This window comes from Protopterus annectens, chromosome 16.part0, assembly GCF_019279795.1.
Source record: "Protopterus annectens isolate FY-2018-M chromosome 16.part0, PAN1.0, whole genome shotgun sequence".
Lineage (NCBI taxonomy): Eukaryota > Metazoa > Chordata > Ceratodontiformes > Protopteridae > Protopterus > Protopterus annectens.
In genome coordinates this window covers 67,205,933-67,232,272 of record NC_056750.1, presented here as the reverse complement: position 1 = coordinate 67,232,272, position 26,340 = coordinate 67,205,933, and the positions used below count along the sequence as shown (strand labels likewise).

The following is a 26,340-nucleotide window of genomic DNA, read 5'->3' as shown; positions in this document are numbered from 1 at the left end:
ATCCCATGTGAAGTCACAATCAGCACATTTGCAATGGTTATCAGTACCTCTGTATAACAGTCAGCATCCCATGTGAAGTCACAATCAGCACATCTGCAATGGCTATCAGTACCTCTGCATAACAGACAGCATCTCATGTGAAGTCACAATCAGCACATCTGCAATGGTTATCAGTACCTCTACATAACAGTCAGCATCCCATGTGAAGTCACAATCAGCACATCTGCAATGGTTATCAGTACCTCTGCATAACAGTCAGCATCCAATGTAAAGTCACAATCAGCACATCTGCAATGGTTATCAGTACCTCTGCATAACAGTCAGCATCCCATGTGAAGTCACAATCAGCACATCTGCAATGGTTATCAGTACCTCTGCATAACAGTCAGCATCCCATGTGAAGTCACAATCAGCACATCTGCAATGGTTATCAGTACCTCTGCATAACAGTCAGCATCCCATGTGAAGTCACAATCAGCACATCTGCAATGGTTATCAGTACCTCTGCATAACAGTCAGCATCCCATGTGAAGTCACAATCAGCACATCTGCAATGGTTATCAGTACCTCTGCATAACAGTCAGCATCCCATGTGAAGTCACAATCAGCACATCTGCAATGGTTATCAGTACCTCTGCATAACAGTCAGCATCCCATGTGAAGTCACAATCAGCACATCTGCAATGGTTATTAGTACCTCTGCATAACAGTCAGCATCCCATGTGAAGTCACAATCAGCACATCTGCAATGGTTATCAGTACCTCTGCATAACAGTCAGCATCCCATGTGAAGTCACAATCAGCACATCTGCAATGGTTACCAGTACCTCTGCATAACAGTCAGCATCCAATGTGAAGTCACAATCAACACATTTGCAATGGTTATTAGTACCTCTGCATAACAGACAGCATCTCATGTGAAGTCACAATCAGCACATCTGCAATGGCTATCAGTGCCTCTGCATAAGAGACAGCATCCCATGTGAAGTCACAATCAGTACATCTGCAATGGTTATCAGTACCTCTGCATAACAGACAGCTTCCATGTGAAGTCACAATCAGCACATCTGTAATGGTTATCAGTAACTCTGTATTAACAGACAGCATCCCATGTGAAGTCACAATCAGCACATCTGCAATGGTTATCAGTACCTCTGCATAACAGTCAGCATCCCATGTGAAGTCACAATCAGCACATCTGCAATGGTTATCAGTACCTCTGCATAACAGACAGTATCACATGTGACGTCACAATCAGCACATCTGCAATGGTTATCAGTACCTCTGCATAACAGACAGCATCCCATGTGAAGTCACAATCAGCACATCTGTAATGGTTATCAGTACCTCTGCATAACAGACAGCATCCCATGTGAAGTCACAATCAGCACATCTGTAATGGTTATCAGTACCTCTGCATAACAGTCAGCATCTCATGTGAAGTCACAATCAGCATACCTTCACTGGCTATCAGTAACAGCACTACTCTAGCAATATCTCCGCAGCTAACCTGGAAGCACGAATCAGGGATACTGTGAAACTAACAGCAGCACTGCAGAACAGATACCATGACTTACCAGTAACAGCAACACTAGAGTGGCTCACTGTTACAGGATGAAGGCACACCACTGAAATAATCTGGCAGACAGCATTAACACTGTCAGCTATTGTTCCTTTGATGCAGGTTTGACTCCCTCAGCCCTCATTTGCCTACTGTGTGACCTTGAGCAAGTCACTACGACATTGCTCTTTGGTTACACCTGAAAAGGGATTGTGTGTCTAGTGTGCCTACCTGGTTCACTTATAAGTGTTATTATTATTATAATTATTATTATTATTAGTGTTATTATTATTATTATTACTGTTATTATTGTTATTATTATTGTTATTATTATTATTATTGTTGTTATTATTATTAATTATTATTATTGTTATTATTATTATTATTAGCAGCACTGCGCTTATTTTATCATCAGAGAGCATTCTCAGTCTTATAATCATGACCACACATAAGAAATTACAGTACACAGGTAAAATGAAATTACCTAAAACAAGAACCCATCAGTCTGCAAAAGAATTAAACATTTTTGTTTGCAGCTATTAGGAGTCAGATGGCAAGCTCATAAGCTAAACAGATGCACCTGCACTCGTGTTCTTCCTAGAGCAACACACCCTAACAGAAATATACTGCTCCCATTAAGTGTGAAAATGCAAGGACTAAAGCAGAGGTACAGCTGCAAATAACCACATTAGCTCGGCCACAAACTGCTCTTCAGAGAGGTTCCCTAAACAAATTATGTCATCTTTACAGGTGTACACATCGCCAATGCACATCCTAGAGATCTTTGCTGACTCAAAACATTGCAGAGACAGAAAATGTTCAACAAAACCACTGACACAGGAATGAAATGCAGGACAGATACTTTATTAATTTTTGACTTTAACTCATAAGTTAATAAAGTTCCATGTTGTGGTTTACTTATTAGTTTAGTGGTGCAACACTATTGTGAGTTCAGTATTTTTTGTTATTAAAATGTTTGACAAGTCTAACTACACATTATTTCAAAGCGTTAAGACACTTAGTTAAATGATGCCACTGTATATCATGACAAAGCATAAATGGTGTCTGGGGAAATGACATTTTATCCAAGGTAAGGGGCTCCATTTTGAAACCTATCCACACAAAGTTATTATTTACCACGTAATCACTTTTAATAAATATGTAACTGTGACTTGGTTACTTGCAACACATGAACTGGTGATTCTCAGACTAACTACAACACCACACCCAAACTGTGGAGGAAGCCTCAACAATGTCACAGATTGTACGAAATGGAACGTCCAACTCCATAGTAAGGAGTCCTGACCACAAGTGCCACCAACCAGCAATAATGAAGGACAAGTGTAGCACTACCATACAACTATGTAACAAAAAGCACAACTCCACAATTTAAGTATTACTGAAACACATACATACATACATATCAGCACAGCTCTGTAATGCTGCACAATCCTACAATGGAATTCAGTGAAAACACAGACATACACTTTGGCATAGCTCTGTATTGGTGCACAATCCTACAACGGAATTCAGCATTTGTGAAACAAACATACACATAGGCACAGCACAATCTTACAAGAAAATGCAGAATTAATGAAATGTAGACATACACACCAGCAAACCTCTGTAACAGGGACAGAATCCTACAAGGACATTCAGCATTACTGAAACACACAAATACCAGCACAGCTCTGTAACAGTGCACAATCCTACTACGAAATTCAGTACTAATGAAATACAAACATACATGTCAGCTAAGCTCTGTAAAAGTGTACAATCTTACAAGGAAATTCAGCATTAGTGAAACAGAGACATGCACATCACACAGCTCTGTAACGGTTTAAAAACCTACAAGGACATTCACCACTAGTAAAACACAGACATATACATACCAGCTCAGCTCGGTAACAGTGTACAGTCTTGCAAGGAAATTCAACATTAGTGAAACACAGACATACACAGCTCTGTAACATGGTTTAAAACCCTACAAGGACATTCAGCACTAGTAAAACACAGACACACACACAAGTTCAGCTCTGTAATAGTGCACAGTCCTGCAAGGAAATTCAGCATTAGTGAAACACAGAGGTGGACATCAGCACTGCTCTGTAACAGTGCACAATTCTGCAAGGGAATTCAGCATTAGTGAAACACAGAAATACACATCAAGACATCTCTGTACCCTCTGTCCTACAGACTCAGACACAGACAACACACACACACACACACACACACACACACACACACACACACACACACACACACACACACACAGTGAAATCAGAGTTGAGACCACTAAAAAACAAAGAGAAAGCAAAGTCAGTCACTCACCAAGAAGATTTCAATTGCTCCCAGGATGTACATAGCAGCAGCAAAGGTGGTACCAAGATAAAAGCAGAGACCAACAGCCCCTCCAAACTCTGGACCTAATGCACGAGAAATCATGAAATAGGATCCTCCGGCTGCAAACACAGATAGAGAAAGAAGGTGAATGAAGGCTGGTATACATAAAACAGCACTGGGAAGACAGTCATTTTCCTGTCTAAAATGTGCACTAAATTAACTTAGTGTAGCTATGGCTTTCTTTTCTTCTCACATAACAGTACACAATATACATTATTTCCAGCATTCAACACAATAAACAGCAACCATGCCTTTTACACAATGCTACAGGAAAGTTATAAATCTAGACTGTTGGTTACTTTACTGTGAACGTGACGTTTCACTTGTACAAGTGTGTCTTAACTGGAGCTGCCCCAGCCATCACCAGAGAAATGTTTACCATTGTTATTTTACTTGTTAGCTTTGGATGTCTGATCAAATCACAAAACTCTGAAAAATATAGTGTGACTTCAAAGAAAACAGAAAATGATGACATTCAAAATAACACCTTTAAAGCATTCATTTGTGTGACAACCCCAGATGTAAAGAACTTGACCTCCACCCCTGCTATACATATACTAATTCTGACGTTGCTGTATTTTACAGTAGGGGGATGGTTCTGAAATCCCTGTGCCCACACTCCTGCTACTTCGGGATACTAATTCCAAGGTCACTATATGTTGGATAAGGGTAACCCTCCAAGGCAACACTATCTGAGCTCAGTACATATTCCTACTATTTGCATTTACAAGTTTGGTTTTTCGAGGATCACAATTACATTCCTCAAAATATCAACAGGCACCCAGGAGACACTGTCTGCATCAGAAGTACAACCAGCTTTTTCCAAAGCAGTTGTACACAAGTTTCATAGGAAATTCAAGGATATTTAATTCACTAACCATCTACCCATTGCAATACTCACCCTTCAGGCTTTACCCCTTTCACAAGCAGGGACAGCCAGATATTCACAGGCTAAACTTGAGAGCCTCAATCCAGTAGTCTAGGTTTTGACGAAGTTAATTTCAGAGATGGGGAGGCTCAGGGCAACAAATCTATTTCTCCATCACATTGTCTTTATCTAGTATTAGCTGAGCTGTTTGATTTATTGACACACAGGAGGGTCAAGGACCAACCAATCTCTAATGGCAAGGTAAGCAAGGCACAGATCCTCCTTCAGGAGTCTGTAAGACACACAGTACAGGGACAGGGCATCCAGTCTCTCCTGATAACCAAGGTTCTTAAGACCACAGATTTTTTTTTTTTAGGAACCTCTGAGACTTTTCAAGTTTGCTGATATGTCAAGTGAGATGCATACCAAACGCAGTTTTGTACTTTACAGGTCAGAGCAGTGTTACATAATGGGGAATAATAACTTCTTTGGATCTGGTGTTACATAATGGGGAATAATAACTTCTTTGGATCTGGTGTTACATAATGGGGAATAATAACTTCTTTGGATCTGGTGTTACATAATGGGGAATAATAACTTCTTTGGATCTGGTGTTACATAATGGGGAATAATAACTTCTTTGGATCTGGTGTTACATAATGGGGAATAATAACTTCTTTGGATCTGGTGTTACATAATGGGGAATAATAACTTCTTTGGATCTGGTGTTACATAATGGGGAATAATAACTTCTTTGGATCGGGACAAAATACCTTTGGCTATAGTTTTGCTAAGTACAAGGACTTCCTGACTATACCAATCACGTGATGCTCACTGGAGAGGGAACAGTCATCCCAAGTGCCCAGGTCCCTTACTACCCTTTCTTTTAGTATGGGTATGCTATCTATTATGTATGTTGTGGTTAATTTCTGCTTTCTGACAAGAAGCAGTTCTAAACCTTTTAGCGTTTAATTTAAGCCCGTGCTTTCCACGTACCAGGTATTACCTAGGGTAAGCGCTTTTTGAAGGGTGCAGATAGAGGAGGGGTTTCTGAAAATTACACACAGTTTGCAATCATCTGTAAATCTGGTTAACCAAAGGTCCTGGTTATCATATTTGAGATCAGAGAAGTAGATACCAAACAGGAGGGGGCCTAGTACAGACAACTGGGAGACGTCATTGGTGATCTTAGCACATCTGAAAAAGTACCTCCCACACAAACATTGTGGGTTCTGTCTTTCAGCCAGCTGGTGTTTCATCTTGCTACATATGGATCTAGGTTTAGGGATGACAGTTTCCTTACAATTCTGGCACAAGGTATGGTGCTAAATGCTTTGGCCAGATCAGGACAAACTGTATGAACACCATGATCATTGTCAATAGCTTGTGAAACCCTCTTGAAGGGACTACCGATGTTTAACACAGCTTTACAGACTGCACTCCTAAGATTGACTGCTTTGTAATGTCCAGTGTTGGTGGCACAAGTAGGCCAGGATTTGGGAAAATAACCTTTGGCTAGGCTTAGATTAATCAGTTTAAGTACAAGTTCACTACAGTCTGCCGAATGCTGTTTAAAATGCACTATGATATGTTGTCAGGACCCTTGGGCGAAGTACTTTTGTTTACCAGACAACACCTTAAGAACATTTAGCGATGGTAGATGGTGTAAGGGATTCTTGGACAAAAGGCACTGGCATATATGCTTTGTGGTAAAACTGCAGAAAACGTATTCGTTACTATACCTGCAAAGCCATTTAGGTCAGAGTTGGGGGTCCCATCAAGGAAAAGTTCAGAACAATATTGAGTGTTGCTTCTTAAACTTTTACTACAGTTAAAGAAAGATTTGTAGTTAGTCCTTGCTTTGCACATTAGTGTGGCAGATTTCCGTGGTTGATACCAGCAAAACAAATGCGAAAGGAGCTACTGAAGGTGGACAGGACATCTTGCTGACATCAGCCCTTTGTGCAAGTGAGGATCAGATCAGTGCTGATGCCCACTGCAAGTCCCATCTTCAGGGACGTAACTAGGTTTGCTCAGGGTGGGAAAAAAGTGAGTAAAACACTCAGCAGCAACAATTACGATGCTACAGCAGGTTCTCGATCTCCTCATCAATCTCAAACACGGGTCGGGTATAGCCTGGAGGAGGCTGAGGTGGGACTGTTAGGCCCACTGAACAAGAGAAGGAACTAGTAGCCGTTGATGGTCGGCTGCAGGGAGCCAAAAAGTGGCTAAAAATAAATCTGATTAATTAAGTGGAAAAAGAACAAAACAGGGATGCATGTAAGTGATTATACTATTCTTAAATTAAGCTACAGTATGCAAATCCTATGTACAATTCATGTAAGTCAAATTAAGTGAAGCTCAGTTTTAAGCATAACTAACCCCCTTCTCAGTGCCACTCATTGTAAGCTAATCATATGTACCATAACCTATCATAAAACTAATCATATATACCATAATTAACTAACCCCCACTCAAAACCACTCATTGTAAGGTAATCATATGTACTGTAGGCTAATCATATGAACTGTTACTAACCCCCACACAATACCATTCATTGTAAGCTAATCATATGTACCGTAAGCTAATCATACATACCGTAAGCTAATTGTATCGTTAACTAATCGTACGTACCATAACTAACAAACCCACCTCTAAATACCACTCACTGTTAGCTAATCATATGTACCGTAATTAACTAATCCCCTCACAATACCACTCATTGTAAGCTAATCACATGTGCCATAAGCTAATCATACATACTGTAGGCTAATTGTACTGTAAATTAATTGTACATACTGTAACTAACCCCCTCTCAATATCCCTCATTGTAAGCTAATCGCATGTACAACAACTAACTAATCCCCTCTCAGTACCATTCACTGTAAGCTACTTATAGGTACTGTAAGCTAATCATATGTACAATAACTAACCAAGCTCCTCTCAATACCACTCAATATTGTACATATAGCACTATAATTCTTCAGTGACACCCTCTGAAACAAATTTTTCTGGGTCCTATTTGTACTATTCCAATAAAGTCTAAGCTGATAACCTGATGAAACCATTACACCTGCCGAGCAATACAAGAGATCAGTTATGGAAAAGTTACCACATCAAAAACTCCAACATCTCAGTGCAATTACAGAAGACCTAGAAACCAATACACGCAGTCTCAACTACCAAACAGAACAGCATCACAAAGCTAAGCTTAGGATCTTCTAGAACAGTATATAGCTGCTGCTAAATCCAACCAGTGAATCACAAACAATCCATCTATATCACCAGTAGCAAATATACAAGAATTTCCTAGACATTTCTAAATAGCAGTCCCAGCCCTTATCACCCTACCTGCCACACACAAACTATAACTCGGGCTGCCTCATTTAGCCATAACATCAAACTCTAACCAGTGAGTATACAGTACATTGTACTGTTGATAAAAAAATATAAAACATTACAGGTCACCAGAAAATGTCCTGATCCCGCCTACATTTCTTTAGATACACATTCCAGCCTTGCCTTTCCAGTTTCTATTTCATTCAACGAAAATAAACAGAAATGGTTGACAAGTGAGAATGGAACAGATTATACAAAGGAACAATGGTCGGGCATCTGTATGGCTCCAAAGTATACAACAAAGTACAGAAGGTTTTGAAATTTTGCTAGGAAGAATTTGCATAGGTATTTTTATACTCCCAGCAATCTTCAGAGAATTTTTCCTGACGAAGACGGCAAATTCTGGAGATATGATGGGAAAGAGATGTATAACTGGGAACATGTTTTTGAAGAATGCAACAAGTTGGTGGATCTTATACATTCCCAACAGAATACTTTGTCGGAAATGTTGGGGAAGCAAATAGTTGTAAGAAAGAAAATTATTCTTTTAAGCTGGGATATTGGATCTGAATTACCCAGACATAGTACGGCCTCACTAAGTTTAATGATACTGGCTAAAAAAAAAAATAGTTACTAGAAAAAAATGTAAATCAGAAAACTAAAACAACTGTCACTGAAGTGCTAAATATTGTCAAAAAGGTAAAAAAAATGGAAGTGAGATGTTAGAAAGGGAAAAAGTAAATTACATAAAAATAAACAGAATTTTTGGGAATGTGTGCACTAGCTGAGTATAGAGAAGGGGTAAGAGGGAAGAACTAGAAATTAATTTATCTGTGAGTATAATAGCAAAGGTGGTACCACTAGAAATCAAATCTGCAACGTTTGGAGTATTACTTATAAGACTTGTATAGTTAAAAAACGTTTTATGGTTAAACTTGCAGGCTGTGGCGATATCTAGTTTGTACTTGGCTTTGCGTTTTTTTTAATTGCATAACAGTTAACAAGCAACAGGCTCAATATAAATAAATAGTTGTTTTGGTTATATTTGTTTACTGGTGTGGTGCACTGGTCAGTACTGACCAATTTCAGGCTCAGCCTGGGTTTTCAAAACTTTGCAACAACAAAACAGGAATCTGGGATTCAGAAAGGCTTAGGATGATGCAGAAGCCTCAGCTTGGAAGATTTCAGCACAGAGCTATGCCTCTGAAATTCACTGACTGCTGTTCCACTGAGGGGGCTTCAGTATGGAGCCTGATCTTGTGGGTGAAGCTGCATCCTAATGCAGGAAATCTGGGGAAGTGCCTAATGTTCATTAGCTTTGTTCTCTCCCCAAGAAATATTCACAGCCCCCAATTTTCTTGGCCAAGTAAAACTTTACTGAAGGAGGAAAAACTGATCTCCATAAAATTATGGCAGTCACCCATTCACTCTCGATGGGGTACTCGAGGTGCAGGCAAATTCAGTGAAGATGACTGTCTTAGCATGTGTCTGAGATGACTTAGTGTGTGCCTATAGGGGCATGAATGTATGTGTGTGTGTGTGTGTGTGTGTGTGTGTGTGTGTGTGTGTGTGTGTGTGTATGTGTGTGTGTGTGTGTGTGTACGGGTATCTGAATGCTTGTTTGTGCGCGTGCCGCGGAGTGGTGTCACTAATGCAATGCATGCACAGCTTGTGAAAACACTAGTATGGTCACGTCTGACAGTGTTAATTGTTCGATTTAGAGACACGTGAATGAGCCAGTATTGAGGTCTTTCTCACAGTGGCCATTACCTGTCTCAGTATCATGTTCTTGCCAAGGAAATAAATGAACAGCTGTGTCGGTCAATTAGTGTAAACAATGAGGACTTTTTGAATCCTTCAATATTAACTGAACAAAACTAGATAAACTACTGCTTGCTCTATTAACAAGGGCTACCATACTGTACAATCCCAACTAAGGAGTTCAAGCCATTATAAACAAACTTTACTTGGTATTAAGTAGGCTGAGAAATGAGGGATCTTAAGATTTTGAGGTGATTACCTCCGGGTAGTATTACATTCACTGACGTAAATTGAAAGATGAAACACTTCACCCCTTGCCTTGTGAAAAGAATGTAACCCTTACCCAAATGTTTAATGACATGGGATACTTTTCTTGATTTTGTATTGTCCCCAAAAGGGAGGTTGGTCTGTTTCTAATAAGCTTAACCACTGACAATCTTCCAGTCGGACAACATGGCTGAAAGTATCTTCACCTGGGAAGCTTTGCAAATTTTGATCTTATGGCAGGTTTTTACAGGCCTTTTTAATATTTCTTTTAAAATAAGGTAATTTGAGTTTATTCCTTAGCTGTGGAAGTTTCTTTTTCTTTTGTTGTACAGTTCATTAATATTGAAGATGCCTACTTGGGTATACTGCAACTTAAGGTACTTTATATGTCTATTTTTACACAAATATTTTATTTGCCAGAAGATAAAATCCAGCCTAAGACACCACCAGTACATGTACTGAGTGGTAAATGAGTGCTATTAACATGCCATGGTAACGCTTTAACTACTGTATATATAACTCTTTCTGTCCAGACTAGTGCAATTAAAGCCTTAGAGATCTCTTCCCTTCCTTTCCATAAACATATTACATCTGACAACTTGCCCTACTAACAGCTATTCTTCTCTACCTAGACTATGTACGGAGCTCCTCTTCAATCCTCAGATCCTTATTTTAATACCATTCACTAATGAACCCCATCTCTTGAACGTTTTGCACGATTTGATAATGTACTGTAGTTAATTGTGTGTAATATGTTTGCATTACCTGGCACCACTCCGTTAGTTGCTATTGCACTCATCGATATAGCCGTCAACATTGTCTGAAGAAAAAAAAAGAAACGTACTTGGTTAGAATTCATATAAAACAGTGCCACCCCATACCTCTCATGTGTACCTCATTATGAGGAAAATTCCTTATTTTGACACAAAAAATCCATGTTCTTCTCTGTTCCACACTTAATGGGTCTGTTACACATTCAGTGTCAAGACTTTTTTTAAACGCTGTCTTTAGTAAATAATACTAAATCATACTGATTCATCAAAAATATTTTATAAGTATACAATAACACAATTTAACCATCTCTGAACTCCCCAGTTGAATGTGTTAGCAAACTACTAGTGTTCCACATTTTGCCCATTTGTTCCACGTTTTGGAGATAGAAGGTGGAGTTATGGGACAGCCTCTTCCACTCTGTAAAACATGGAAGTTAAAAACAGAACAAAGAACCAGCTTAATATTCTAAAATCATATCTGAAAAATAATAAAAGGCAAGAAAAAAACAGAAAGTTAATCACAGAATGAAGCTGGCTAATTTTTAAGCAAACCCAGAATGTGTTCAGTATCTGAAATGTCATAGCTTTGATAAGCATCTAATTCAAACTCTCTCTCCGTGACTAACTGTAAAACAGCCTGTAAACTCTTTTCTTTCATTTTATTTACGGATTTAATAACAGTTAAGACCAGCTCAGCATAGCACCTTCAGCCCCTTGTAAGGGGAGATACGGGGAGAAAATTATCCACTGCAAACAAAACAGTTTAAAGTAACATAAAAGTAATGCTACAGATACAATAGAATTAGCAAGATTAAGGTACTGCAGTGGTGGTGCTACGGTAGCGTTGTCGCCTCACAGTAAGATGTTGTCCTGTTCGATTCTTAGCTAGAGCGTCTTCTGTGTGGAGACATGTGTGAATGGGCGTACCTTCGTTGAAGGTTGTGCGTCAGGGCTGGCAAGTCGGCATGTAAATATCTACTGCCAATCATTAGCGGACCGGAGTTCCACTGTGGCGAGCCCTAACCGGGAAAACCCAAAAGACACAACAACAACAACAACAACAAAGTGTCCTACAGTTACACAAACTGCAACGTTCTGTGGGACGCAGTCATGATTCTACAATTTATATACAAAGCAAACTGATTGTAGTGGACATGTCACCAATCACAAACTGAAACTTCATGATAGGCATGAAGGATTCTTTTTTATTTATTCTTTCTTCTTTTTTAGGTGCTTTTGCTCTCATGTCTGCAGATCAACAAGTCTTCCTCACCGGAACTTGAGTCATGTGTGATACCTGTCATGGAGTTAACAACCATGAGGATGAGCCATTAACCAGGTAGCCATGAAGGCAATTGTTGCCCCTACTCCCCACCCCTACATCCACTTCTGATGTGGAGGTATCAACAAGCTTCTTAAGTGTAAGCTGGGACTACAAGTAGGGTAATGGAAGCATTTGCATTCCCTAATGCAATCATACAGTTAAAACGGTTAATTAGGAGAATATATGAGGGATCAGAGGCAAAAATTAAAGTGGGTGGGTTACAAGTCATATCTGAATAGAGGAACCAGGCAGGGGTGTCCTCTTTCCCATTTATTATTTGCCAGTTGGAGCTATTGGCAAAGAAAATAAGGAACTCAGAAATTCAAGGATATACTTGGTATGGCAATCCAAAACATTTGCTTTATTTGCAGATGATATTATTCTGTACACAATAAAAAAAGTACAGTTTTGTACCTACCATAAATGTAGATGTTCGAGGATCCACATTGCTGCAGTCCTAACTATTGGGTAGTCCGCTGTCCAGTCGTCTTTTCTTGCCCCAGATGTCAGAAGACCCTGAAAAGATAAGGCCAAAAACCAAAAACTCCCAACATACCTGCACCAAAATATATATATATATACAAAATATACAAAATTAGCAGAATACAACCTCACCTACACAACCACCCCTAAACACAGAGGGAAGGAGCATCTACATTTATGGTAGGTACAAAACTGTACTATGTTCTTCATTCCACATTGCTGCAGTCCTAACTATTGGGTAGAATCCCAAAGCAGAGGTAAGGGAGGCTGGCAAATCATAAGGAAGCAGGAACTGACAACACCAGCCCTAGACTTAGAGTAGAGAGGAAGGTGATAATGCTTAGAAAAGTATGCACTGAACTCCAAGTAGCTGCCTCCAAAATATCCTTAGTTGCCACCCCTCAGAAATGCTGTTGAAGTGGCAGTAGCCCTAGTGGAATGAGGCCTAATCCCAGCTGGAATCTCCTTGCCATGATGGGAATAACAAAATGCAATGCAACACCCAATCCATCTAGAAATAGTTTGTTTTGACACAGGCTTGCCCTGAGAACTCAAAGCAAAAGAAACAAACAACTGCTGAGACTGCCTAAAATCCTTAGTCCTGCTCAAATAATAACGAATTGCCTGTGTACATCTAAAGTGTGCAAAATCTTTTCCCTTTATTTTGGGGATCTGCATAAAACGTAGGCAAATGAATAGTTTGGTTTAAAGCCACACTAGAAACCACTTTAGGCATAAAGGAAGGATTAGTACGTAATGATACCCTATCCTTATGAAAAATCAAAAAAGGCTCAACCGTCATAAGGGCCTGTAACTCAGAAACCCTTCTTGCAGAAGTAATGGCCAACAAAAAAGCAGTCTTCCATGACAAGTATTTCAGTTCAGCAGTAGCTGCAGGCTCAAAAGGTTGTAGAGTAAGTTTCTCCAACACAAAATTGAGATCCCAAGCAGGAGTAGTCTTATATTCTTTGCCCCTCTAAGAAATTGCTTGAACAAAGGATGTGAAAACAATGGTGGGTCACAATCATAGTGAGCTGAAATTGCTGCAGCATGAATCTTAATGGAAGAGAAAGACAAACCTTTGTCCAATAACTCAGTAAGATATTGAAGAGCCACACTCAAATTAGGCTCTGAAATCTCCAAATTCTTTGCTGCAGTCCAAAATAAAAATCTCTTCCATTTTTCTCTTCTGGCTTCCATAATCACATTTAAAACTTGTTGAGGAAGTTGAGACCTGCTGTCTTTCAAAACAGAATATGCCAGGCTGTTAGATGAAGAGAGTGAATGACATTGAGCAGACGACCGTCCTTCTGAGACAACAGATGTAAAGGCCATGGAGGCTTCTTTTACCAGACTCTCAGTTGGTACCAGTGCTGCCCGAGGCCAATCTGGAGCTATTAAAATCATCCTTGGCTTGTCTTGTCTGACCTTTAGAAGCACCTTTGGAAGAAGAGGCAGAGGTGTGAAGATTTTTCCAACTGAAAGAAAGAGCATCCACTTTCCAAGCTGTGTGATGAAACCTCTTTGTGCAAAACTTTGGCAGCTGGTGGTTTAGTGAACAGATCTATGTCTGGAGTTCCCAGGACACTGTCAAACTTTGAAATACATGAAGATCCAGTATCCATGATTTGTGCTTAAACACATCTCTAAGGAGTTCTGTGCTCCCGGCAGAAACCTTGCCTGAATCCCAAAAAATCATTGCTTGCGCACAATGGGTAAGAATGTGTTCCCCTTGTTTGTTGATGTACCACATGACAGTTGTGTTGTCTGTTAGAATTAACACACTGCTAACATCTCCTTCATGTTGATATGTAGATGCTGCAGTCTGGCAGGCCCCACTTGTCTTGTATCCTTCCTTTTAGATGAGCTCCTCCAGCAAAATGTCTGAGGCATCTGTCGTTAGAATTTGACTTTGACATTCCTGCCCACCACCAAAAAAAAACAAAATGCAAGGTATATAGGTAATATTTGTGTGAAAATCTGGCTGTGCTGTGTGTCCATACATTTTTGAGATGAGATACCATTGTTCATATATACTATGCAGTTGGCATTGAGCACCCAGAAACAAAGATGCCATGAACCCTAAGGCTTGAAGGACTGTCCTTGCAGTCAGCCCGACTGAAGAGATAGTTGATGGAAGTTTGTCCGGGGTTAAAAAGGCCATCTGCTGCTGTATTCAGTCTCACACCCAGAAGAGCCAGAATCAGGCAATCGTCCAAGTAAGGATAGATTTAGCCTGAAGTAATCAATGGATCACTGGCCAGAACCTTTGGAATACTCCTGGTAGTAGATAAGCAAAGGGCAATGCAGAAAAAATTGGTCTCCACGTGTTCCCCTCCCTCTTTTTGTAGGAGGAGGCGAGAAGAATAAAATCTAGGCCCCTTTCTGGCACAGGAACCAGCTGAATGGCTCTTGTCTGTAGAGGAGGGAATGTCTGCATGCCCTTTGAAGGGAGGCAAGGTATGGAAGTAAACCCTGTAACCGTGGTGAATGATGTCTGAGCAGGGGAACTCCTCCTCTAGTCCGAAGAACCCCTGAGCTTTGCCCCCTACCACGTCTAGACCTACCCCTAGACTGGGAATCATAAGCAGGATAAGTCCATCCTAGACTTAGCCTTGTCCTCCATTTTCTTCAAAAACCAGGCGTGCCTACGAAGAACAGAACCAGTGGCAGCCACACCCACCTGTTCAGACACATGAACTAAATCCTGCAACTTTTACACTCAATACCCTTCCGCCAGAGCATCCACCTTAGATTTCAACCCATCTATCCAAAGCCCTGCCTCTTTATCAGGAGGGACAGGATTTTTACACAAGATACTTAGCTTCAGGCACCCTTATAATACCCACCCATCGTTTAACTGGGGCAGGAGGCAAGAATCAGGATTCAGAGAAGCCTCTGCAAAACATCTTCCACCACATTCAAAACAGGAGGTAAATCAGAGAAATCTTGACCTTCCCATTTAAAAATGCTCCCTCATGGAATGCAGAGTCTCTGAAAATGAAAAACTCAGGAGGGGAAGCTGAAGGAGTAGAATCATCCACATCAGAAGCATTGTCAAAAAAAAAACTCTCAGGTTCCCCACACCCTAGGCCTCTTATCAGGGGGGCATAGAACCCCTAATCATAGTAATCAAATCCTCTGCCATTTTAAGCATATGTTTCTTAGGCAAAGACCCGAAGCACTAGGAGAAACCCCCACTGAAGCAAAACTCGGCCTGCCAGGCTCTGACCACCTTAGGAAGAGAGGGAAGAACAGCCACCTGAGAAGCCCCTCAGCCTGGCCTACTTCCTGAGAGGATACATCCTGTAACAGTAAAGTCTCTCCTGAGACTCCAAAGAAACACCTGGCAAAACCTCCTCCACTGAGTTTCCCCTCTAAAGAACCGACGCCTGGGACTCGGGTTTCTCCACTCTAGGCTTTGCTGTTTCATTTTATAATTACAACGCTCCAACACTAAATCTGGCACAGTCTCTAACCTTCTAGTCGTGTTGTTAAAATCAGGCACAAAGCGGCATCCAACAACGTCGTGCTCAGGCCCCAAACAAGGTATACACAAAGTATGGTAATCCCTATGAGGTAATCTGTTCCAACAAGAACACAGTTTATTCACTTTTTCTGACATCCGTTAAATACTGAGGCAAGAAAAACCCAATAGTTAGGACTGCAGCAATGTGGAATGAAGAACATCAGAACAGCACATCGAAAACCTGCTCATTCCTACCCACCCTGGCCCAACTCTTCTAGTGTCTGAGTCACTACACAAACCCTGAGTTGTTAACTACATACATATATACATACACACACACACACACACATATATATATATACATATATACATATGGTTTCCATATATATATATATATATATATATATATATGTACACATATATACATAGATATATGGTTTCCATGCATATATATATATCTATATATATATATATATATATATATATATATATATATAGAGAGAGAGAGAATTTGGTTTCCATGCATTTTACTGAATGTCAATCTGTTTGAAAAAAGCTGGGGAGGTTGCTTAATTTCGATGGTATGGATCGTCGAGCAGTGCAAATGCTGAAGTCATGTTTTGTTGAAATAGATAAGTGGGGTTGGAGGGACTGAGAGTGTTGGTGCTTGTGTTAGGGTTGAGGTCAGGGATCATTTAGGGATAGGTGTTATATGTTTGTGTGCAGGTCTGAGTATTTTAAGGTTAGAGTCAGGGTTAAGTAAGGGGATAGAAATATTACTGTTAGTTGTGTGTCTCTTTGCGTGTTTGTGTGTGCAAGGGTGTCTTGTGTAGTGGCAATGTTAATAGGTTTATAGGTGTATACTTGGCTAATGACCACTAGGGCCTTTAAAAGCCTAGCAATGCAACCCAAATGTGTCCTAAAAGTTATACATTTTAGACGTTAATACAGTGGTTGATTGTTGGTTACGACATTATTTATTATTTACTGACTGCCTCTGTCCATCAGATACGTGGGTGCCAAACCACGAGTGAATTTTTAATTTCCCATCCAGTGGTCCAAGTTATACTTAAACAGAGTTAGGGACATACTTTGTTTCATATGGATGGGGAGCCTGTTCCAGAGAATGGGAATTCTCTGAGATACACATCTGTCTCTCCAACATGTCCTATTTATGTTGCAAGCAACATTTAGGAGTTCAGATCTAGTAGTTCTAATATTGTTTGTTTTTGTCAGTGTGCAAAAGCTTTATCAGAGTAAGATCCAGGGATACCTTGTATGCCAGTCATAGATCACCCCTCAAGAGTCTGTAGGACACCAAGTACAGAAAATGGGCTTTCAGGCAATCCACATAGGATGTTGTGCTTATGCCAGGTATTCTTTTTGTAAGGAACCTTTTTGGACATTCCATTTGCTGTATATGTCTGGTCAGGTGCACACTGAAGGGGGCAATATACTCAATGACGGGTCTGAAGAAGGCAGAGTATAAAGGTACAATGACTTCCCTGGACCCAGATGCCATGCACTTACTTATAAATTGAGCAAAATAGATTTCCTTACTACCTTGGATACATGTTGGTATGTGTCCCCAGATCCCTGAGTAGTGTGTCAACTCTTAGGGTATTTTATTGATGACATAGTTTCCAGGAGTGGACAACTTTCCTAAAGGTACTATAATGCATACCTTGCCACCGAGTTTTAAGCTGTGGTTTTGACACCAGTCATTTGTAAAGTTGGAATGAATTTTTCAGCCAGCAGATTTGCTTTATAATTTGGCTCAGTGAATGTGACACCCTTGACTACCAGTTTAACACACCGCTATGTGCTGTCCTTGATGTTTCTGACATAGCTGAAAAAGGTCTTAGGTCTTACTTTTGCCTGAAAGGCTATCATGACCTCAAAATTAGCATTATTGTACTTGACTAGCCTTCTTAGCTGCCTGTTTACTTTGACGATTTTTTTCCTTTTGTATAACCTGTTCAACCTGGGATGCCACCAGGGCAGTTTGTTTTTGGAGTTAGTTTTAGGATTACTTCTGGTACATACAATAGTCTCTATGCAGCCACTGACATGGTTGTGCAGAGTTTCAGGGAACAATTCTGCATAGACTGCTATCAAAATTCAATGCCCCTCCTAACCCAAACTATCACTTAATAAAAGGTGATTTGCCTTGGAATAGTTCCTAACTGTTTCTGGGTTTACTGGAGTTACTGAGTTGATTTTGAAAGAGACAGCTTTATGGACAGACCTTACCAGGGAGGACGTAACATTGGGATGGTGCAACATTCTTTTATATTTGTGAGTACAAGGTCCACCATGTTGGAACCTCTAGTGGGTGTACACACTAAATGGTTAAGGGTGTTTGTATTTATGAAGTCCGGAAATCTCTATGCCTGCAGATTTGAGACCATGTAGGAAACCCAATCTATAGAGGGGGTGATTAAAGTCTCCCATGTGTAGGGTGTTAGGTTGGATGGTGAGTGGTTTAAGTATGCATATGGTACTGGACTTTATCTATGGTGACCTGCACGTAGAGAAACTCCAGCATATCATCCTGTTTGACCACCCTTGAGGTATGCTTATTATTGATGTATATTGAGACACCTCCACCTTTAGCCCTTGTCTGTGCAGCCACTGAACTAAAAGTGCAGAAGGCACTGAAACCTTGCACTGCCCGTGAGCTCTCTGCAGCTTTAAACCGTGTCTCAGAAACTGCACAGATGTCTATATTCTCCAGGATGCGGAGGACTCATGAATAGTAGACTCTGGATCCTAAGCCAAGTGGCTTTGCTGCCCTGCCCTTCCACCTTGTCTCCTGGATACATAGGATGTCCAGCCTCTTCCTTACCATTATGTCATCCACTTCCAAGTTGCATCCTGTCAGTAAACCTACACTGAGTGCAACAATTCTTAGTTCATGTTTGGCGGGCTGATTGGTTTGACATTCAGCTTTCACTCAGCAGAGCTATCCCAGGTAACCCAGGCTAGGCAACTGGGCTTTATGGCGGGCACACACTGTGGCTAATAGGGCAAGTACACCCCTCCTACCATTAGTATGGGTCCCTGGTGTAGGTCGTAGAACAGGATACAGTACAGTATCCTTACATAGCTACCTACCCGTACATAGCTACAGTAGATGCCAAAAGCGGTTGACCTATACTTCTCTTCCCCTTACAGGATATCATCTAGAGCTTGTGCTCACAGCTCCATTATTGGCGGAGTTTAAGATGGAAACACTCAGCATGTTTTTCTGACCCAACAGAGACACAGGGAGAACATGCAAACTCCAAGCAGGCATTGATCAGAGGTCGGAATCAAACCTTGTACCTTGTGCATGGCAGGTGAATACCTAAACCAGTATGCCAACTGGTGACAGACAATAAAAACTGCACTTACATGAAGGGTTACAGTACAAAATGTCCCCTGCTCACCTTACTCGTGTTTGCTAACATTAACTCTCACCCTAACCCTTTTCCTAACAGTACCAATAACAAGACAGCAATTAATCTTGGTTTTGTAGTAGGGGTGTAAGATATAAGGTATTTTTAGATGGATATAATTAATCAGTATTTTGCTATTTGACATGAGTTTTCAGTGTTTTGGATTGTTTTTTAGATATTTTGAGGCTTGAGGTTTTGAGTTTTAGACTATTTCATGACAAACACACACGTACATCTGTAGGTGTATGAGTATGCAATTATGAGGTTATTGAAAAAGTCAGTAAAATAACTAAGTAAAGGTAAAACATTAAAACATATTGGGCTTAACCTGGAAGCTTACTATGAAACAAATGTAATGCAATATAGTAAGAAAGCAGATAATGACAGATCCCAATTCATGCCTGTATATTGTTATGTAATACATATGGCATACCATGCCCACAATACATATAATTTTAGGAGTAGATTCACGTAAAAGGCACACATGTTTAAGACAATGGGCTGCTAGGTATAGACCCTGCATCAGTCTTGTGTTTGATTCCTACAGTCTCTGATCTACTGTGCAATCCTATTCACTAAACCAAATATTACTCCCGGATTGCTTCCTGAAAAGGGAATGTGCTTTCACAGGGCTTACCTGATTAACAAACTATTTACTTAATTTATTCATTCATTTATTTACATTTCCTTTGCTTGACAGCATGAGGTGATAACCAAATCTAGTCAGCCCTTTAAGCACAATTACTGTTCTACCTTCTCTCCATCCCTACTTACCCCTCATCAGTTTTTCATCGGTACCTCTGAGGACTTCATCTCCAAAAGCCATTCCAGATTCGGGGAATAACTGAATCCCTACAATTTGTTGCCTTTGCTTCTGCCCCTCCCTTCCAGTACAATGACCTCTTCCCTCTTTCTTCCAGCAGGATGAGATCTTCCTCTACTTTCCAGTAGGATGATCTCTTCCTCACCCTTCCAGTGGGATAATCTCTTCCTCTCCCTTCCAGCAGGATGAGCTATTCCTCTTTCTTCCAGTAGAATGACCTCTTCCTCTTTCTTTCAGTAGGATGACCTCTTCCTCTCCCTTCCAGTATGATGAGCTCTTCCACTCCCTTCCAGTAGGATGACCTCTTCCTTTTTCTTCCAGCAGGATGATTTCTTCCTTTTTCTTCCAGCAGGATGACCTCTTCCTCTCCCTTCCAGTAGGATGACCTCTTCCTCTCCCTTCCAGCAGGATGATCTCTTCCTCTCCCTTCCAGAAGGATGAGCTATTCCTCTTTCTTCCAGTAGGATGATCTCTTCCTCTCCCTTCCAGTATGATGACCTCTTCCACTCCCTTCCAGTAGGATGACCTCTTCCTTTGTCTTCCAGCAGGATGACCTCTTCCTCTCCCTTCCAGTAGGATGACCTCTTCCTCTCCTTTCCAGTAGGATGAGTTCTTCCTCTCCCTTCCAGTAGGATGACCTCTTCCTCTCCCTTCCAGTAGAATGACCTCTTCCTATTTTCCTCTTAATAACCACTTATTAATACCAGCCAAACTAATACAGGTAAAAATACAATTAATGTACATAGTTTTGTCACTTTAACAAACAGATTAAAAAAGAAAAAAAAACTGAAATGAATAGCAAATAATCATACAAAACCAATTTTGGCTGTCTAATCCTAAAAAAATAAATATTCCATTGTGTAAAAACTAATAAAATCAAACATGTTGGCGAATTATAACATGCTTGATTTATCACTAAACTATCTAATCAGGTAATCATCATGAAACAAATCAACAAACTGAAACCAGCGAGACCATTTAGACTTCACCTGCTCCTTTAAAGTCTCTTACTTTTGTCTCATACCCTGCCTGCTCATTCAACAGTTAATACATATCCAAACAGGTAGGAGCTTCTGGAGTTTTCCATCTTCTACTAATACATTTTTTTTTTAGCGAAGAGCAACATCGTGTTTAAAAGATTAATGACTTGTTTACAAAGGTTTGTACATTTAAAAATCACCAAGAGAAAACTCATCTGGTTCAAGACAAATTGGTCTGACCCATATCTAAACATACTTTCAACTACCCTCCTTGAAATCCTGTAACACGGGGAAGTCCCAAAAGATGTCCAACCAGTTCCCTACCACCATACACTGACGTCAACAAAAGGGTGGAAATCCGGGAAACATCATTTGTAGTTAGGCTGGAGTGTAGAAATATTTGAGTTGGCACTCAAAGCAAAAAAAAAAAAAAATAACAGAATTTCCTAGATTATGAGTCGGATCTAGAAATCGGTACATGCTTTGTCCAGTCATATCTAAGTCAACATTCAAGTCATTCCTCAACATTATTCTATAGTTACCTAAACTGGAGTATTTGGGAGTTAATGACATTTTATAGATTTGGGAGATACTCTGCAGGATGGCATATGTGGGGTGTGAACCTTAAGTGTCAAATCAATCAATAATCACCAGTCATAATGAGTAATACATTTTAATTTGCTACTGTTCAATTTGCCAATAAGACTAACATAGGTATTACTGGCAATTTCACCTAATGCAAAATTTTCACAAAAGGAATTCCAATTTGTAAGCAGGGGGTCTAGTACAAATTGTTTCCAATAATATAATCCATGATTTTCTTCAAAGTTTTACCCAATAAGGGTGTCTAGAACACCCAAAAGTGGGATGACCCTATAAGGAGTAAATTCCCAATCCAGTCACAGAGCCCAGTTTTTTGAAAAAGCAAATGTACTAATGTCTTTAAATAAAGGACTATTGCACTGTGCTCATTTTACTGCACTGTACACTGACCCGCTAACCCAAAGCCTACACTCCAGACCTGCACTGTAGCACTGACCAGCTCACCCCACCTCACCTTCCCTTGTACCCAATATGTCTTCCTGCAAAAAAAAGTTTTTAAGTAACTGTTTTTTTTTTCTAATAACTCCACAACACAAAAACTTTAACACAATGACTTAGGTGACACAGCAATGAAAATGTTGTTGTCAAACTTAGGGAGCCTATAACAAGAAAAATAATCTGAGATCCTGTAAAGGTATTAGAGATATTTCAGAAATTTTAATAAAATCTGTATACAGCAGAGGAACATGGAACCCAAGAAACAGCATAAATGTAAGTATTTATGGAAGACTTAATTAGACCAAAGAGGAACACGAGGTTCAACAACTAATATTTAAGACAGGAGATGAAAAGACAGTATTTCTCTGGAAGTTTGGAAGTGAGGAGGGAAGAAAGTGATAAAGATCTGGAAAATTTTGGAAGAGGCCAAGAATACATTTAGACTGCAGGCTAGAGACCGTCTTCATGATCAGTGATTAATTTCAGAGTAGAGGATTATGGGGGATTCCTAAGTGACAGACCTGCTCTGCTAAAGTTTTTAGTTGAATCTACAGTGCAACGAATGGAAAAGTGTTTGCCCCCTTCCTGATTTCTTATTTTTTTGCATGTCTGTCGCACTTAAATTTTCAGATCATCAAACAAATATAAATTTTAGACAAAGATAACCCAAGTAAACACAAAATGCAGTTTTTAAGTGACGATTTTACTTATTAAGGAAAAAACTATCTAAACCTACATGGCCCTATGTGAAAACGTAATTGCCACCTAAACCTAATAACTGGTTGTGCCACCCTTAGCAGCAACAACTGCGATAACTGGCAATGAGTCTTTCACATCACTGTTGAGGAATTGTGGCCCACTCTTCTTTGCAGAATTGTTTAAATTCAGCCATACTAGAAGGTCTCTGACCATGAACCACATTTTTAAGGTCATGCCACTACATCTCAATTGGATTCAAGTACAGACATTGACTAGACCACTCCAAAACCTTAATTTTGTTTTTTTTAAGCCATTTAGAGGTGGACTTGCTGGTGTGTTTTGGATCATTGTCTTGCTGCAGAACCCAAGTGCTTCAGCTTGAGGTCACGAACTGATGGTCGGACATTCTCCTTCAGGATTTTTTGGTAGAGAGCAGAATTCATGGTTCCATCAATCACAGCAAGTCGTCCAGGTCCAGACGCAGCAAAGCAGCCCCTGACCATCACACTACCACCACCATGTTTGACTGCTGGCATGATGCTGTTTTTCTGAAATGCTGTGTTACTTTTACACCAGATGTAACGGGATGCACACCTCCCAAAAAGTTCAACTTTTGTTTCATCAGTCCACAGAATATTTTCCCAAAAGTCTTGGGGATCATCAAGATGTTTTCTGGCAAAAATGAGACAAGCCTTTTTGTTCAGCAGTGGTTTTCGCCTTGGAACTCTGCCATGCATGCCATTTTTGCCCAGTCTCTTTCCCTTGGTTGAGTCATGAACACTGACTTAACTGAGGCAAGTGAGGCCTGCAGTTCACTAGATGTTGGTCTGGGTTCTTTTGCGACTTCTTGGATCAGTCGTCGATGCGCTCTTGGGGTAATTTTTCTAGGCTGGCCACTCCTGGGAAGGTTCACCACTGTTCCATGTTTTCTCCATTTGTGCATAACGGCTCTCACCATGGTTCGGCTGGAGTTCCAAAGCTTTAGAAATGGCTTTGTAACCTTTTTCAGACTGACAGATGTCAATTACTTTGTTTCTCATCTGTTCCAGAATTTCTTAAGATCACGGCATGATGTCTTCCTTTTTGGGATATTTTGGCCTACTTCACTTTGTCTGACAGGTTCTATTTAAGTGAACTCTTGATTCAACAGGTCTGGCAGTAATCAGCCCTGGGTGTGGCTAGTGAAACTGAACTCAGCTTTCCCAAAAATGTGATTAACCAAAGTTACTTCATGATTTAAACAAGGGGGGCAATTACTTTTTCACATAGGACCATGTAGATTTGGATAGTTTTTTTTTCCTTAATAAATAAAATCATCACTTAAAAACTACATTTTGTGTTTACTTGGGTTATCTTTGTCTAATATTTAAATTTGTTTGATGATATGAAACATTTACGTGCGACAAACATGCAAAGAAATAAGAAATCAGGAAGGGAGCAAATACTTTTTCATTGCACTGTAGAGCAGAATCTGTTGTTAAAATGGGAGAATTATGTAAAGTACTGCAAGATAACTAAAGGAATTAATCAGAGGAGGTTGGAAAAGATTGGGAGGAGACTGGAATAGCAAGTCACAAGTAAACAATGTATGTATGGCTCCTAAATATGCAGCAAAGTCTAGAAAATTTAGGATTTTTACTTGGAACTATTTGCATTGGTATTTTTATGCCAAAAGCAGATGCCAAAGAATTTTCCTTGGGTAGATGGCAAATGTTGAAGGTGTGATGAAGAAGAAAGAGGTAACCGGGAACATGTGTTTTGAGAGTGTAATGCGTTGCCAGACTTCAAAAATTCTCTACAGAGTACTCTGTCAGAAATAATGGGTGATCAAATGGCAGTAATTAAGGCAATGATTTTTTGAGCTGGGATATAGGATCTGAACTGCCTAGCCATAGTAAGGCCTTGTTAAGTTTACCTCTGGTCGCTACCGAAAAGCCATTACTAGGAAGTGGAAATCAAACGCTAAACCAAATGCATCTGAAGCAGTAATTATTACAACAGAAATAAAAGCACAGGAAGTGGGATCTTTAGAAACGGGCAGGAGCACATTACAAGCACAAAATTGAAATTGTGGGAACAATACATTTAGAATAATGTTTTGGAGGAGGAATGACATTTAAGGGAAATCAGGAACTGAGCAATTTATCTAATGTTGAAATGATGATAACTGTACAAAAGAATACATGTGATATATAATATTTATAAATGTTAACATTTTTTTTTTTTTTTATAGAATGTATGCTTGTCTGTGTCTTAAGTGATAATTCAATAAAAGTGTTAAAAAAACATCAGGAATAATTTAATAGTTCTTTAAAAAGAGGGGAAACACTGGCATCCTGGAAGAAATCTATGATGGCTGTGTTACCCAAAGAGGGTAAAGGCCCATCCCACACAGTCTCATATAGACCCATTTGAATTTTAGACAATGATTATAAAGTGTTTATGTCTATACTAGTTAAAAGAATAGCAAGGGTGTTGCCAAAATTGACCTATACAGATCAATGTGGTTTTGTGGAGGGAGACAAACATCTGACAACATTAACAGAACAATGAAGATCTAGAAGGAAGCAGAATGTAAGAAAATATTACTGTTGTTGGTGGGTCTTGATGCAGAGAAAGCATTCGACAGAGTAAGTTGAGATTTTATGAGTTGGGTACTTGGAAGCAACTGCATTCTCTGATACAATAATAAAGTTAATTAGAGGGATTTAATAAGGAGCAGAGGCAAAAGTGCGACGATTCCTCTGTGATAAGTTGTGTTTGAACAGAGGAACCAGACAGGAGTGTTCTCTATCCCCTTTGTTATTTGTTTTATATTTAGATCCATTGGCAAAGAAACTACGATACTCTGAAATTTATGGACATAACTGGTATGATAGTCAAGAAAAGCTGGCCCTTTCTGCAGATAATGTTATTTTGTACTAATAAATCTATAAAAGAACATCTCAGTGCTGTGGAACATTTTGAAAATGTTTCAAGTCTTTTTGGGATATAAAATGAATGAGGCTAAAACAAAGGCCATAGTGGTAAATTATCTACCTGCCCATGACTTGGTTCGGCAATACCCTTACTTATTGGCAAAGGATACGATGAAGTATTCAGGATTATG

General features: G+C 39.8%; 1 protein-coding gene across 1 annotated transcript in view; it reads right to left on the bottom strand.

The window, feature by feature from the left end:
• LOC122790513 (solute carrier family 12 member 6-like) overlaps positions 1 to 26,340 on the bottom strand; it is a 1,559,275-nt gene that overhangs the window by 539,560 nt on the left and 993,375 nt on the right. The window contains exons 4-7 of the mRNA XM_044058063.1: positions 20,657 to 21,183; positions 12,015 to 12,042; positions 10,965 to 11,019; positions 3,893 to 4,023 (exon numbers count right to left, since the gene is read on the bottom strand). Of these exons, the coding sequence (XP_043913998.1) occupies positions 3,893 to 4,023; positions 10,965 to 11,019; positions 12,015 to 12,042; positions 20,657 to 21,183 (741 nt within the window). The remainder of the gene's footprint in view (positions 1 to 3,892; positions 4,024 to 10,964; positions 11,020 to 12,014; positions 12,043 to 20,656; positions 21,184 to 26,340) is intronic.